The sequence below is a fragment of the Dipodomys merriami genome, unplaced genomic scaffold (genome assembly GCF_024711535.1).
Source record: "Dipodomys merriami isolate MVZ:Mamm:240054 unplaced genomic scaffold, mDipMer1.0.p SCAF_8, whole genome shotgun sequence".
NCBI lineage: Eukaryota > Metazoa > Chordata > Mammalia > Rodentia > Heteromyidae > Dipodomys > Dipodomys merriami.
Window position 1 is genome coordinate 29,205,236 of NW_027206401.1, and position 16,769 is coordinate 29,222,004.

Here is a 16,769-nt window from a genome sequence, read left to right on the forward strand (position 1 = left end):
GCAATACTAAAGACTTGTATCAGATCACCCCCTAAAACATGTTTTCTGGACATCACTCTGATGTCCTAAAGGATCTCCAAACTTACACTATCAACAAATTTCAAATCCTTGGGTCTCAGAGTACACAGATAAGAGAATCATGGTTTCATGCTAACCAACAAAAAATAGCAGAACTTCATTTCAAAAAACAAGTGGAAGACCGACACTAGTGGTTCACATCTCCAGCTACTCTGGAAGCTGAGATGTAAGGATCACGGTTCCAAGTCAACCCCAGCAGTAAAGTCCACGACATTTTTATTTCCAAAAAGCAAACCCTCAAAAAAATCCCTGGAAGTAGAACTGTGGTTCAAGTGGTAGAGCATTAGCTTTGAGGAAAAAATGTTCAGGGACAGAACACAGGCTCTGAGTTCAATCCCCAGGTCCAGCACAAAAACAAAACAACCACCAAGCAGAGGGTTAGAGGTATGGTTCAAATGGTAGAGTACTTGCTTACATATGTGAGGTCCTGAATTCAAACCCTAGCCATACACAAGACCCAAACAACAGAAAAAAACAAGCAAACCAAACAAAGCCAAACAAACAACAAGTTGGGTACAGATTTTCACACCTGTAGTTCTAGGTGCTCAGGAAATGGCAGTAGGGTAGTGTTCCTAAGGCTGCTGTGGAGAAAAGTTTGATAACTGATCTAGAAACAACCAAGTTAAAAAGGCATTGTAGGAGGTTCTGAGTTCAAATGCCAGTCCCACAAAAAACACATGTAGCTTTCTACCCTCCACACTTGCTTCTTCTCCTCCATACCCGTCCATTTACTTCAGCATGCATCTCTCATCTAATCTTTGATTCCATCTCTACTCTATTTTGTTTCCTCACCTCTTTCTCAATACCTAGGGTTGTTCCTTCTGTCTTCCTAGCCTAGTAAGGATAATCAAATCAGGTAGTATATCTGTCAATCACAGTTCTGAGCATTTTATACGTGTGATTTCATTTGTTCTTTCTACACTCTTACCACACGGTACTATTACTACCCCTTGATTACAAACTGTACTTGGGTTACAGAGATGGTGCGTGACAAGCTGAGATTTTAAAACCAGTTTGAAGCTATTTCTGGGGCCCACCTTTTCTGTCTTGATAAACAACTTCTCAAGGCTTAAAGTGTTTGCTCTTCAAGCTTTCTCAAGCTTTCCTTTCCCTCTCCTTTGAGGCTCTTGGCACTTTAACCTATATTTGTTTCGGTACCTATTATGTGTGCTTTGGTGATATATTAGTTCCTTTACCAAATGCATTTTGAAAGCATATTCTCTACAGGATATAGTGCTTTTTTAATTTATATTTTAATAAATGTTTTTATTGTGAAAATACTGTACAGAGGGGTTACAATTACGTGAGCAAGGTAATGAGTACATTTCTTATCAAACATTGTTGCCTGCTCTTTTGTTTTCCCCCTACCATCCTTTCCCTCCCATCTCCACAACTACACCCTGCCTAAATTGTAAAGTTCCTTTTTCAATCTAGTGTCTTGTACATCTCATTGTTGCAATGAGTCAACCTGTATCCCTATTTAAACAATTTGCTTTTTCCCTTCCCCTCCCCAAATTATGCCAACATCAAATACAGTGAAAACAGGGAGGGACATATAAAGCAACAAAAAAATCACGAGGTACCTTATAAATATGTTAGAAACAATAGCAAGAAAGAAAAATGGGAAAAATTGGAAAAAATTATATTAAGTGAAGTAAGCCAGGCCCAAAGAAACATAGGTCCCATGGTTTACCTTATTTGCAATAACTAGTATATGTCCGGGACAAGCAGAAAAGGTCAGACAAGATGATGTTAAGTGAAATGAACCCCAAGATAAGGATATAGTGCTTTGTTATCAGCAGTGAATAAAACTAAGCTGGGTCTGGACTCCTAGAGACCAATTAAAAAGAGAGACTAAGCTAATAACCACTTAAACATAAAATAAAATACCAGATGTTAATTGGTATGGACTAAAACTGTAGATGTGGGTGGTATGTCTGCCTATAGACCTCACATGAGCAGACTGGAGTCACAACCTCAACATTTTTATTCCCCCCCCTTTAACTTGCATATCCCTTGATAGGCAGTTGGTATTGCATTAATACTCTACAGGAAAGACTGAGGCTAGATATTAGGTCATTGTTAGGGAAATGGGATGATAAAACTTTATTACATTATATGAATTGCAGAGTGAAGAAGACTAAAATGTTATGAATGTAAAAGTAAACCTATCTGACCAGAGGCAAGGCTATCTCTATAAATCTCCCAATTCAGGAATGTATGTGTTTGATATGGTATGCATTTGATGATATTTGGAATATAATGAAAAGCTTTATTTGCTAAGTGAAGGTATTGAATGATTAATGATCACCTATAAATTTTAATTGCTGCTTACTGATAGTTCATTTCCCCCCAATATCAAAGCCTCTCAGTTGCTCAACTTGATTGCTTGACTTGCATTCTACTACTTTAGCCACACCTCCAGTCCTGGTTTTTGTTGGTTATTCTGAAGGAGTCTCAGAATCTTCTGCTTAGGCTATCTTCGGACAGCAATGATCCAGGATTAAAGGCTTGTGCTACCAGTACCCAGCTCTGTTTATCTTTTTTCCTATCTGCTGAAAGTAAAAAACAAAAACAAAAACAAAAGCAAACAAAAAAAAACCAAAGATGGGCTTTATAAAAAGTTATACAAATAAAACCCATATATAAGGTAGTTCAGATCTCATATGAGAAGCATTTGCTTAACTATAAAATGGCAGTACCATCTTCAAACTCTTTTAATCCATGATCTTAAGTGCTTCTGAAAAAAGAGTGAAAAAATAATAAATGCTCAGAGAATGAAATACCTCATGTCAAGATAACTTGATGACTCACCACAGTACTAGTGAAATAAACAGAACAGTGGATTTATCAATAGATACAAACCCCACTTAAGGCTCTAAACAATATTACAAAGATATGTTAAGTGGCTTAAAAATGTTAGACATTAATAGTAATGTTTTTGTTGCTTATTTCTGTTATGATACAAACAGTTGCATTAGAGTACTTGAATTCACTGCTCTTAAACTTATGATAAAGTACAATATAACAAATCGGAAGTGAATTTGGTTATTGGGGAAAATAGCAGAATGCAAAATGTCCATCTGCTTGACGACAGAATTCGACCTTAGTGTTGGTTGAGAGTGCTATCCCGTGAGATTGAGGTTAAAAGCTAGCTAGGACAGGAAAGTCTCCAATGAACCACAAAAAAGCCAGAAGTGGAGTTGTGGCTCAAGTGATAGAGTGCTGGCCTTGAGCAAAAAAAGCTAAAGTAGAGCTCAAGACACTGAGTTCAAACCTCAGCATTGGCACAAGAAAACAAACAAACAAAAATAAGTGAATAAGTAGTAGAGACTACTTACTTAAAAGTGTTGGGTATTCTTTGCAGTGACATAACAACAATGAATACACACTAAGATTTCCATCCTTTACCTACACGTGAGGATTTTTTTTTATTGTTTTTGTTTTTGCTTATGTGGTGCTGAGGAATCAAACCCAGGGCCTCATGCATGCAAGGCAAGCGCTCTACCACTGAGCCACCTTCCCAGCCCCTACACGTGAGGATTTTAACTGTTCTTTTAGCAACATTTATTTTTTACTGAGTTTATCAGGTCCTTACTCCCACATCCATCCCCAAGTCCATGTCTATTCTTTTTTGACCCCCTACTGCCTTCTCTGTATACAAGACTGCTGATTCTGCCTCCATATTACAACAAAGATAACAGCTATCGTAATTTATAGTTTGTTTGAGCCTATACTTTTTCCTCCTATACTCTTCAAAAGTAAACACCTGAGTATATTATATTTATGATCTTGGTCCATTTGCCCCTACTTCTTTTCTTACATGGATACCTTTGCTTCTCTCAAAAGCACACATATATAGGAGCTCTTGCCGTTTGTTTTCATATTTCACTCTCAATACATAATCACTGTGAGAAATTATGCTCATCCAACATTATTTTGCAGGAAACAAGGGTTTACCATTTTACCTGTGCTATAATTGGCATTTAAATTACACCTTCTATCTATTTAATAACAATAGCAGTTTAAAATTAATTATCTCTACTTTGATTCAATTACACATACATGTCTTAATTGCCACAAATTCCAATATTGCACTTTCACTTTATGTACATTCAATTCTAAACAAAATATAGAAAAGGTTAAATATCCTGTTAGAGAATGGCAAGTCTTTTGAAAACTAGTAATTTCCTGATAACATCAATAACATACAACTAGAATAAAATTAACTTGAATAACCAGAAAAAATGTACATCATCAAATCAAAGAATTCTATTAAGTCAGAAGCCAACATCATTGTAGGGGGTTATTTTATACAATTTTGTAATCTCAAAATCATAGCTTTTGTAGAAGATTAACAAAATATTTTTTTCCTGACACTTATACCAAAAATATCAACTTGAGAGTCAAGCAGTGTCAAAGACAAAGCCAGTAAGGGGCTGTGATTAACTGAGCAATTCTCTACCTCATCACTACAATATCAACCATGATTGCTCAACCACCATCTCCTCAGAGCTACAGGATGAATAATGCAATGACTGCTGCTTCCAAAATACAGAACATGAGTGAAAACTTACCTTAAATGGAGATGCCTTCAAACATTCTTTGGAACCACTGCACCCTGCCATTTGTTGCAATAACAAGGCTGAAACCACTGCCGGAGCTTCATCCATTTTCTGCCTCATTTACTGCAAATGTCTCTACGCTGCTGCCTCTTAGCAACTGAGTGAAGCTCACCAACTTCCAACACAACTGTTGTATAGTGGGCCAGAGGCCCTTGTGCTTCTTACAAGCTCTCCAGGTAATTGTAATGTACCATGAAGTCAGTACTGCAAGGCCACAGTTACTGCCTTGGTTTCCTAGCCTTGAATATTGCCCTTCTGTAATAGCCTCAGCAAACAACTGCCAGTGATCTTTCTCTAATGCATTCAGAATTAAATTCAAATTCCTAAGTGCAAGGGTACAAGACTCAACAAGACCAACAAGAGCTGCCTCTCCCTTATTCTTTTCCCATTCTTGTTTCCAGCATTCCTGGCCTCATCCTCTGGGTTTGAACTCTTACTCACCCATGCTCTGAAAATGCTCTCCTATGTTTGTCTCTCTAGAGAACTATGCTTCCTTGATAATGCCATTCCTGATGTCCTTGGTAGAGCCCATTCCTTTTGCCAAGTGTCCCTAAACACTCCATGTAAAGAGGGACTAGTTGGGGAGGGGAGCTGTTTGGTTTTCCTAATCATACGGAATTGTCATTCTAGGACACATGTCCCTCTTGCCATCTGCTATGGTTTGAGTCATAAGAGACCCCAAAAGTCCATATAGTAAAGTCATGCCCCCAAGGGTGATGCTAGTGACAGTGAAACTTGGAGGCGAGGTCTAGTGGAGGGAGGTCTTTGGCTCACTGGAGGCATGGCCATGAAGGGGATTTGGAGACTCTAGCCATTTTTCTCTCTCTTGTTTGCAAGCCACAAGGCAAGTAGTTTTTCTCTGCCATGGGCTTCTGCCATAGGCCCAAAACAGCAGGATCAACAGTCCATGAACCAGAACCTCCGAAACTGAGTTAAACCAAGATAAAACTTCACTCTTTGTCAGGTGATTATCTCAAGTAATTGTTTCAGTGACAGAAAGCTATCATCTTACTTAAACTTTTAGAAGCAAAGGCTATGTCACATTTGTTTGTATAGCCCCTAAATGTAGTGCCAAGCATCTACTGTCATTCTGAATTTGCTGATTAATGAATAAATACCATTTCATAATATTTCGCTTATTATAGACAGATGTAGAGTAGACTTACACACAAGCCATTGAAAAATCAGGCTCACACTTTAAAAAAGAAAGGAAAAGAAACCCCCAAGTATTTATATAGTAACTGGTAATGGTTAAAAAGTGCTTTCAATTATGTTATTAGATATAATTAGATATAATTTCAGCAGGAGTGAAGTCAAAGAAAAATATCCTCAAGAATGCTCTTTTAGCATCAGTCTCTCCCAACAAACACTTTCACTATCAGAGGTAATATATGCTTACTTCAGTCTCCAATAGGGGAAGGAAGCCCATTTAAAGTCATCACAGGCCAGCCTAACTTGGCTATGCCCATCGTATGACATTTAACCCACAGTGCTGGTGAGCATGCTTACTTTGTATTTGCTTTCTGATCTGGAGGGGGTGGGGATGTGTCCTTTTTTCTTAAAGGTTGTAAAGTGCTTGCACTGAGGACATGGCTTGGTGCTGGAATCAATACGGCCAAGTTCCAAGAAATATTTATACTTGATTGAGTCTTCATGGGTTAAGTGATAGACCACAGTTGTTTCTTCCAAGAATTCAAAACACTCTGTGATGGGACATTTGATTTCTACTTGGCCGAGCTGTACCTGTGTGAAAAGCAGATGGAAGAAAAAGGGTCATTGGTTATGGTTTCTTTTTTAGTTTTTGCACATAGAATTACTTATTTCATGGTTACAATATAGGATTATCGGTTCATTTTCTTAATTTTAATTATTATTATTATTAAGTAGTTACAGAAAGGGGTTCCATTCCTTACGTTAGCGAGTGCATTGCATCTTGATCAATGTCACATTTCCCATCATTCTCCCCTGACCCAATCTGTCCCAACCCTACCCATCCCCTCAAGTTACCTGGTTCCATTTTCACATGAATACATTGAGTATTTGACTATATTCACCAATCATTCTATTACCCCATCCTCTCAGACAAAACACATCTCAGATTCCAGATATTCATTTTGTTAAACCCTTAGCTAATTATTCAAAGGAGTTACACTATAGGACTCCATCCCTGCATGTGTCATACTTTAGTCAGTTTGATTGTATATTCATGAATATGGCACTGCATATGTTTTCATCTATTTCTTCAAATCTATTAATTTTTTACTTTACTAAAGATAACATAACAAATGGTAATCATTCTAACATCTGTATTAAACAGCATGAAATATAATTGCTATATGTTTCTGAAATGATTTATAGGATATTTGAGTCTTCTCTAACCATTTTATTGGGAACTTAAATGAACCTAAACCCACAGGATCACCAACAAAGCCAATTACCATCCTCCCCTGCTGGAATGCACAGGGTGAAGCAGCATTTGGATGTCAAGCCAGCAATGCAAACTGCAGGGTGACACAGCATTCAGAAGCTGTACCAGCTGAAAGGCATGGTGATTTTTTTTAACCCTTACTACAGAATAGTTTAGCACTAAACTTTGGGCAAATTGTACGACTCTAAAAGGAAAATAGGAATTGGTAAAGTATTTCTGTATAATGTCTGGTAGTTTAGAACATCATCACAAAGTCAAATGATTTCCCTGACTCTTCCATGCCAAAGAAACACAGTAAGAAGCTACTGTGTCAACAGACTCTTGGAAACAAGTAAGTTAAACCAAACACAAAGTTGAATAAAAACCCAAGAAAATCCTTAGGAAAGCTAATTTAAAAATTAATTTACTCAGGGTACTTTAGAGCTTAGAGGACTAGCAAAGATTATACTAGAATGTTACTTGTAGTATTTGGTGTGTGACAGTAGCTGTGGTCTCATTAAAGATGACAGTAAAGTATGAAATGTGCAAATAAACAACTTTTACTTTTGTTGTGCCAGAAATGAAGCTTGAAGTCAAGGCCTGGGCACTGACTCTAAGAGTTTTTGCTCCAGGCTGGCACTCTACCACTTGGAAGCTCCACTTCCAGCTTTATGGTAGTTAATTGGAGATAAGAGTCTCTGGGACTTTCCTGCCACAGGGTTGGCTTCAAACCACAGTCCTCAAATCTCAGGCTCTTGAGTAGCTAAGATTACAGTGTGAGCCATCTGCACCCTGCTCAAACAACACATTTTTAAAAGACAAAGAACATAGATTTCTTTGAAATAAAGAGGAGCTGGAATATTTTCTTGAGTAGCAAACAATTACTCTTTATATTCACATGTCATAATAATCTTCTTTGTTTTTCCTAATGTAGCAAAGAGAAGCTCTAAAAACTCCACATGGCAAGAGACTATGAAGTGGTTTTTGTTTGAGTGACTCTGATGTTCAAGAAATCAAAATACAGCTACCATTGGCTGGGCATAATGGCTTATGCCAGACATCCCAGCTAGTCGAGAGGCAGAGATTGTGAGTATACTGGTTCCAGGTCAGCCTGGACAAAAAGTTACTAAGACTTCATCTCAACAAAGGCATGGTGACAAAAGTCTGTGACTGGAGTAATGGGTAGAAGGCTTGTGGTCTCAGGATTGTCTCCAAATGAAAAGTAAGACCATATTTGAAAAATAACCAAAGCAAAAGAAGCCTGGCTCATATGAAAGAGAGCCTGCTTACCAAGCTCAATGCCTTTGGTTCAAATCTCAGTGCTGCCCAAAGAAATCACAAAAACAAAATAATGAATAAATGAAGCCACATCCACCTACATGAGCAAAGCACACCAGGAAGACTGAGATAGGGCTGGGAGAAAGCTCCATGATGTGAGGAAGAAAATTATCATTCCAAACGAAAAAAATACAATCAAACGAAACTAAGATCATGGTATTTTTTAACTTTGTTGTTTATTTGGCACAAATTTGAGGGAACATGAAGGTAATGAAGGGATGCAGGCTAGCATAATAAAGTAGAACAGTTGGTGTTGAATAAATCTCATTTTTTTATTGTGAAAATACCGTGCAGAAGGGTTACAATTACATGGGCAAGGTAATGAGTACATTTCTTATCAAGCATTGTTGCCTCCTCCTTTGTTTCCCCTTCCCATCCCTTCCCATCTCCCTTACCACCCTCCACTCTCCCCTCCCACCGCCAAAGTTTTAAAGTTTGTTTTTTGACATAACGTCTTGTACATCTCATTGTTGCAATGGGTCCACCTGTATCCCTATTTAAATGATTTGTTTTTGAATAACTCTCTTTGTCAGTTATTGTGAAAAATATAAACTGCAACATAATTTTATATTATAATTGTATAAAGTGTAGTATGAAGAAGTACAGGTGGACCCATTGCAACAATGAGATATACAAGTCATTATGTCGAAAACGAAATTTACAACTTTGGAGTGGGGAGAGGAGGATTGGGTGAGAGGGCGGGGGAATGATGGGAAGGGATGGGAAGGCGAAACAAAGGAGGAGGCTACAATGTTTGATAAGAAATGTACTCATTATCTTGCCCATGTAATTGTAACCCCTCTGTACAGTATTTTCACAATAAAAAAATAAAAAAATATTTACCTGTTTTGTTTACTTTGACAGGCCTGATCATAGTTATAATCAGATTTCATTATTGCACATTACAATTTTATATTGGTATTATGTCCAACTATTTTTTGTTTGTTTCTGTGTGTTTATTGAGGCAGGCAGGCCTCACACTCACTATGCAGTCCGGGCTGGCCGTGAACTAGAAATGCCTCCCACCTCAGCCTTCTGAGTGATGGAAACACAGACATGCACCACCAAGCCTGGCTTTCCTGTTATGATTTATAATAAGTTTCTCTGTTTTACCTCAAGTCACAAATCCACAGGAAATTTTCAGATATATTAGAAACTCTTATGTAACATATCAAGTCTAATTTGATGAAGCATATAGCGTATATATTTAAAAATGATAAAATACTTCCTCTTTTAACAATTCTGTTGACATTTACCAAACCCCATTCTGAACCAGGTACTAGGTTAAGGGACAAGGCTTGCTAGGTGCTTATTAGTAAGAAGCAAAAGGACACAGGCAGTGATGGCGGTAGAGGGTGGCAGGTCAGACTAAGGAAACTTTGGTAAACTCAGATTTGAAGGATGACAAGGGAATTCTTAGAAAAGTGTAGTTTCAGATGGGATCTTTAGATCACTAAAACTTAGGCAAACACAAATTAAAGTGTAGCAAGCAGACCGAAGAAACCGCCAGGAGAAAGGCCTGAAGAGCCCTCTAAAGCAGAACACCCATACCATTACCACACCTCAAGTGCATAGACTTACACAATGAGCATACATGAATCTAAATGTACAGGTTCAACCCCTTAGATAAGGGTTTAAAGAGGAGCAGTAAGAATGGACCCTAAAATATGAATATGTAAAGATGAGGCTGTACAGATGAAATTGGACCAATGCCTAAGAACAGAACGTAACGTCAATTTACCAGAGTCTGGACTTTTTTTTTTCTGATAAAAATAGGACACTTCAGATTTTAGTATGTGAAAGACCATTTCTTTATACTCTACCACTCACTTGGCCTACATGGACCACTTTAAGAGGTTCTTCTTTACTGAGGAACAGTAAATATGATTAAGAACCTAGGTTTTTTCCCAGGTTAATGTTGGAATTGGGCTTCCTCAACAAACCATTTTATATAATTTGACTATATACATTGAATACAGAAATATTACAGCCTGTTAGGGATATGGAAGCATTCAGGCCTTAGGGAATTAGAATGTAGCTTAGGGATGGAAACAATACAATGTAGCTGAAGGGACCGATATCTTGTTACTTTTTCAGAAGTGGGTGCTTATTATTGACCAGGATGCCACCCAACAACCACTAAGCATCTTGCTTTCTATTTCAATATTCTTCAAATCTGTTGGCAATCTCAATTCATCCCCACTGAACCTTACCTTCTCTTGCTTTCACTTGGTCTACATTTATTCTGTACTTCCTATTCTTTCTCAAATCGCTGAAATACCTCTCTACTATACTAAGACAATGACCTCTAAAATAGTTTTATTGAACATGGAGAAGCAACCAGATGCACAATCTGTTCTCTCTCCACTACCAAAACTGTCATCTGTCCATATCTACTCCCATCTTTTCTGTCTTCCCTCTGTGTAAAATATAGGGCTGAATCTAATTCCAGGAAAATTGCACATTACTCTCTTGAAATGTCTGTTTAGAAATCAATCTTCTTGGCCCACCCAAGATCTCTAGCTTCAGAATTTTAACTATTGCTAGTAAGCTATAATTAGCCATTTGAATAATAACTCAGAGAATCTTTTCAATTACTCATACATATTAATCTAAGCTCCTTTTTCACATACAGTGTTACTCATGACCCAAACTCTTGGCTTCTACATGTATATCTCCTTCAGAATAATTTTCTCAAAAGATCACTATCAAACAAGGAATCTTGAATAAGATTCAGACACATTAAAAAAATTAGTATCTCAAGTCTAGACTGTTTTTCACTCAGCAGTTACGAGCAACAGACATACTATAATCAGCAAGGCTTTACTCAGTATATATAACAGAATACCACATCCTATGACTGAATATCTCATCTCAGATTTTGGCAGAATGTGGGTTAGAAAATGTTATGGATTCTAAAGAGATGAGAGGAGATAGAAAACTTGGGCTTCTAGTAGAGCAAAAGTGTGACAAACAAGTAAATAATTAAAGATGGTAACCAGTGTTATAAAGGAACTCTTCATCAGGAAAAGTGTTTTAGGGAAACTGACAGCTTGTGTTCAGAATTGCAGGCAAAGGATACAAGGATTCTAGTAGTAGGGCCAAAGGTGCCTGACTTGCCTGTATTTACAGCACAGAATTAAGTGATCTAAACATATAAGTGAGGAACAGAAAGGATGAGATGAAGTTCAGATGTCAAGGAGAGATTACATAGGTCTTGTTAGTCATAAGAAGTCTATAGATTGTACTGTGAGTAAAATGTGAAGTGTGAAAGGTCTTAAGAGGAGGTATGACATGCTCAGATTTTAGCTTAAAATATCATTCAGATTCTCTTTTTGGAAAATACTCTTAGCAGGAGCTAACATGTCAGCTGAGGAGTGGCTTTCTGGGTTGAAAATTCTCTTTCCACAAGATGCCCAAGTAAGCAAACAAGAGATTATTGAACTTGGTGGCAACAGGTAACCAGATTTGTGGTGTGTTTTGGAAGTAGAATCAACAAGTTGTTTTACAATCTACAAATAAAACTTGCTTGTATTTATGATATAGAACATGATGTAAAATGAATATACTAGCTGGGTGCTGGTGGCTCATATCTGTAATCCTGGCTACTGGAGAGGCTGAGATCTAAGGATCACTGTTCAAGAACAGCTCAGGCTGTCTGTGAGACTCGTATCTCCAATGAACCTACAAAAATCCAGAAGTAGAGCTCTGGTTTAAGTGGTAGAGTACTTGTTAGTCTTGAGCAAAAAAGCTCAAGGACAGCACCCAAGGCCCCAGTTCAAGCCCCAAGACAGGCAAAATAATAATAATAATAATAATAATAATAATAATAATAATAATAATAATAATGATAATTGCACATACTATGGAATGCCTAATTAAAGCTAACTTGCATATGCATTATCTTACCTACTTACTTTTTGTAGTAAGAACACTCATTGTTTTCTATTAGAATATTTAAATCTTACAACACTACATAGTCATCTTTCTGTACAATAGGTCTCTAAACTCCTTCCTTCCATCAGTCCTCTGTGACCAATCATCTGTACAAATCCTATCCCAGCCAGTGTGAGGTAATTATAATGAAATTCTCAGTTTGTTTTAGATTCAGGTATAACTGTGACTATACAATAGCCTTTCTGTGCCTGGTCTATTTTACTTAACATAAATCTTTTAGATTCATCCAGAGTCACAAATGACAGGATTTGCTTCTTTGTATTTTATTTTTAATATAATTTTGTTCTTATTATTAAGGTGTTGTACAGAGGGTTTATCTTTTCACAAGTCAGGTACTCCTTTTGCTTTCCTCCATTCTTTCAGGATTTGCTTCTTTTTAAAAGTCTAAATAGTATCCAATTGAATATATGTAACATATTTGCTTAAGTTATTCACCTATTGATTTATACTTACGTTGATTCCATATCTTAGCTATTATGATCAATGATGTAATGAAGATGAGAATGCTGATATCTCTTCTATATATTGATTTCATTCTCTTTGGACACTTACACAGTGGTATGGTTCTGAATCACATGATTCTTCTCTCCCCCACCCCACCCCCCTCCACCACTTTGCCAGTTTTCTAGGACTAGGTTTTGAACACAGGGGCACATATTCATTTGTCTTACTTGTCTAGCTGATGCTCTACCAGTTGAAGTACCATTTCAGGCTGGCTTTTTGCTAGTCAACTGGGGATGAAGTCTTGCAAACTTTCCAGTTTGGGATAGCTTTGAACAGGAGTCCTTCAGGTCTCAGCATCCTGAGTAGTTAGGTATACAATCACAAGACATTGGCTTCTGGCTTGGTATTTCTATTTTTAATATTTCAAGGAATTTTTATTATGTTATTATCCAAAATGGCTGTGGGAATTTATAATCTGTGCATAAGAAGACCCTTTCTCCACATCTTCACCCACACTTAACTTCCATCTTTAAAAAACAAAAAACAAAAAACAAAAACACATTCCAACTGGATGTTTGAAATTAACCATTATCCCACTGTGGTTTTAACTAACATTCAATGATGTAAATTACGATTAGTTATGCTGGCCATTTTTTCATATATCAGTTGGTAATCTGTATGTCTTCTTTTGAATAAAATCAAAAGGATTTGGAAATACATATGAAAATAAAGGGTGCTGGGCACCAGTGGCTCACACCTGTAATCCTAGCTACTCAGGAGGCTGAGATCTGAGGATCGCAGTTCAAAGCCAGCCCAGGCAGGAAAGTCCGTGAGACTCTTATCTCCAATAAACCACTATAAAACTGGAAGTGGCACTATGGCTCAAGTGGTAGAGCGCACGCCTTGAGCTGAAGAGCTGAGGACAGCACCCAAGCCCAGAGTTCAAGCCCCATGAACAACAAAAAAAAGGGTGCAATCAAGATTAACTTTGGATATTTTTTTATTTGAATAAGCTGATGGCTGGTGTGTGCTATTTACTCAGTAACTTCAAATAAGATATTGTTTATATGGATGTTATTTCCTGAAAGTTACATAAAGTCATTATTTATAATAATAGGAACAAAGATCATTAATACATCAAAAGTATATTGGGTACCTACAATATAATAGGTAATATAAAAGTATATATATAAAATAGAGTAAGTCATAAATCCTGCTTTCAGGATACTTGAGAATTCATCAGTTAGTGTCAATAGCTTCTGCAGCTTGGGATTGATGAGAGTAACTCAATTGATATTTACCTAATGTTGAAAAAATTCCTTTATTGGGAATCAATATACATGTATATAAAAGTTGTCAAATTGCTGTCATAAATCCTTAAGTACTCTTCCAGTTTAATCAAATGTCAACTTATGGCCAATCCTGCTTCTTCTGGGCCCTGATCTATATGAACCTCTCATATTATTTTGAAGCAAATACAAACATTAATACCATTTCATTCATAAACAATTCCACATCGACCTAAAAAATAAGAAGTGTCTAAAATATAACCAGGTTATACCAAATATTTCCCAAAATATGTTCTTCAATATCGCATTGACATTTAAAGTGTGCCATCCAACTTCTGGTTATGAGGTTTTACAGGCTTTAGCACACTTAAAACAGTTAACTTGCATTTATGTTGTGTTCATTGTTAATACTACTGTTTATATCACTGAAAACCAATCCAGTTCTGAGCAAAACATGTTTATTCTTTTAAGAATATATATATGTGTATGTGTATATAGATCTAGATATATATTTATAGCAATCTGTAACATGTCCAGTAAGCATCATTATTACCTGTCTAACACCTGAGCTGGATGGTTAATTTGCCACTTGAGAGAACTCAAAAGTACTGACTCAGGTGATGTGGCACAATTAAATTCTCTGAAGAAAAGGACCGAGAAGAACATTAAGTTGTGGACCTCAAAACTCAGTTTGTCAAGAGTATAGATTGACTCTGATCTTTCTTTTTTCTTTTTTTTAATTTTGCCAATACTGGGGTTTGAACTTGGCCTCTTGTTTGCTATGCAGGTTCCCTACCACTTGAGCCATGCCTCTCACCGATATCAATTTCAAGTGTTGGTCATGAGAATGAATGAGCCTTTTGCTAAGGTTATATTAAGGAATTTCAGATTTTCTCTATTCTGAAAAAATAGAACATACTTATATGAAAGGTGACAAGAGAATGGCCAAACTAAAGAACAGTAATCGTGAATGGCAACAGGACCTGCTACATGCAAAACACAGTGCCAAGTGCTTTGTGTGCATTGATTACTTTGTGAAGCACCAGGGAGGCAGGCTCATTTTCAGGCTCACTGACTTTCCTGTAACTTTATCATCCGTGATTACAGGAAGATGGAAGCTCTCCTGACACACAGGCCTTTGTGTTTACTCAGATGTTACTACACTGCTCTGGGTAGCTGCCTTTGATATTTGTAAAACATGAAAATATGAAGCCAAAAGTTCTCTCAATTCCAAACAATGCAAGTATAAAGAAAGCTACACTGAAGACACAACAAATGAAAAAGCCAAAAACCAAACACAAAAAAGGAACAAATAACCAAAGGAAAAAGGCATATTATCAAATAGAAAACTTCAGTCCCAGCTGTCTTGCTGGTAAATCCCCCCAGGCATTTTAGGATGAAATAACACTACTATGACACAAGCACTCAGAAGCTTAGGAGGGAGAGAAGGAAATCATTGCACAAAACTAGTCATTTTAGTGGGTCAGCAGAAACCTAATAACAAAACCAGCAAAAAAGATTGCAAAACAAAATATTAGTAAACTAAACTAATACAGAAAAGATGTTATGATTGGAAAGGCTCTATTTCAAGAATACAAAGTTGGGTTAAAGTTCACTGACGCAACGCATACATCAATAAAGGAGAAAATCATGCCATTTTCACAACACAGGAAAAAATATTTAATAAACTCATATTCATTCATGACAAAACATTTGCATAATAGTAACAGAAGATTTTTCTTAATTTGGTCAAGAAACATATAAGAAAACTTCCTATAAACATCATAATTGCAAAATATTGGATGATTTCACCTTAAGACTGGACACTGAGTGGCATGACAAAGGGAGAGAAAATTTTAAAAAATGGCAAATGAAGCAATAACATCTCTCATTACTGCCTACTATGAAAATTAAAAATAATCTATAGATAAGCATTAGGATTAAAATATAAATTAAGCATTTGCATTTTGTGCTAAATTAGTCAATATACAAAAATCAAATATGCTTCTTAAGTTCTCACACTTGCTGGGCAGGTTCTCTGCTACTTGAGCCACACCCCACACTGTTTTGGATTCAGGTATTTTGTGGACAGGGCCTTGTGCTTTTGCTTAGTCTGGAATTGACTTCTATCTTCTGATTTATACTTCTAGTGAGATAAGGCAGATGACAGGTGTTTGCCAACCATTCCCAGTTAAGATGGGGGTCTTGCTAACTTTTTTATCTGGCCAGTCTCCAACTTAATTTCCTTGAACTCTATCTTCTAAGTATCTGGGATTACAGGCATTAGGCATCATGCAGGGCTCAAATGTACTTCTATATAAACCAGCAGTTTAAACTTGTATTGAAGAAGCAATACTATTTGCAGTAACAGTAATATCAAACATGGACAAATGTAACAAAAAAAGATGTGTATCTCTCCACATAGAGACATTTAAAGTATTTTGAGGCATATAAAATTGCACCTAATAAGTAATGAAAATGGCAATGAAATAAGTAATGAAAAGCGCAATAAATTCTTCTTCCTTAAATATTATAAAAACCGTAAAATAGAGTCTGGGAAGGTGGCTCAGTGGAAGAATGCTTGCCTTGCATGTATGAAGCCCTGGGTTCAATTCCTCAGCACCACAAATG

The 16,769-nt window shown here is 36.8% G+C and overlaps 1 protein-coding gene across 1 annotated transcript in view; it reads right to left on the minus strand.

Annotated features, from left to right (window-relative positions):
- Rnf217 (ring finger protein 217) overlaps window positions 1-16,769 on the minus strand; it is a 120,793-nt gene that overhangs the window by 29,413 nt on the left and 74,611 nt on the right. Inside the window, exon 2 of the mRNA XM_070010619.1 lies at window positions 6,213-6,446. Within this exon, the coding sequence (XP_069866720.1) occupies window positions 6,213-6,446 (234 nt within the window). The remainder of the gene's footprint in view (window positions 1-6,212; window positions 6,447-16,769) is intronic.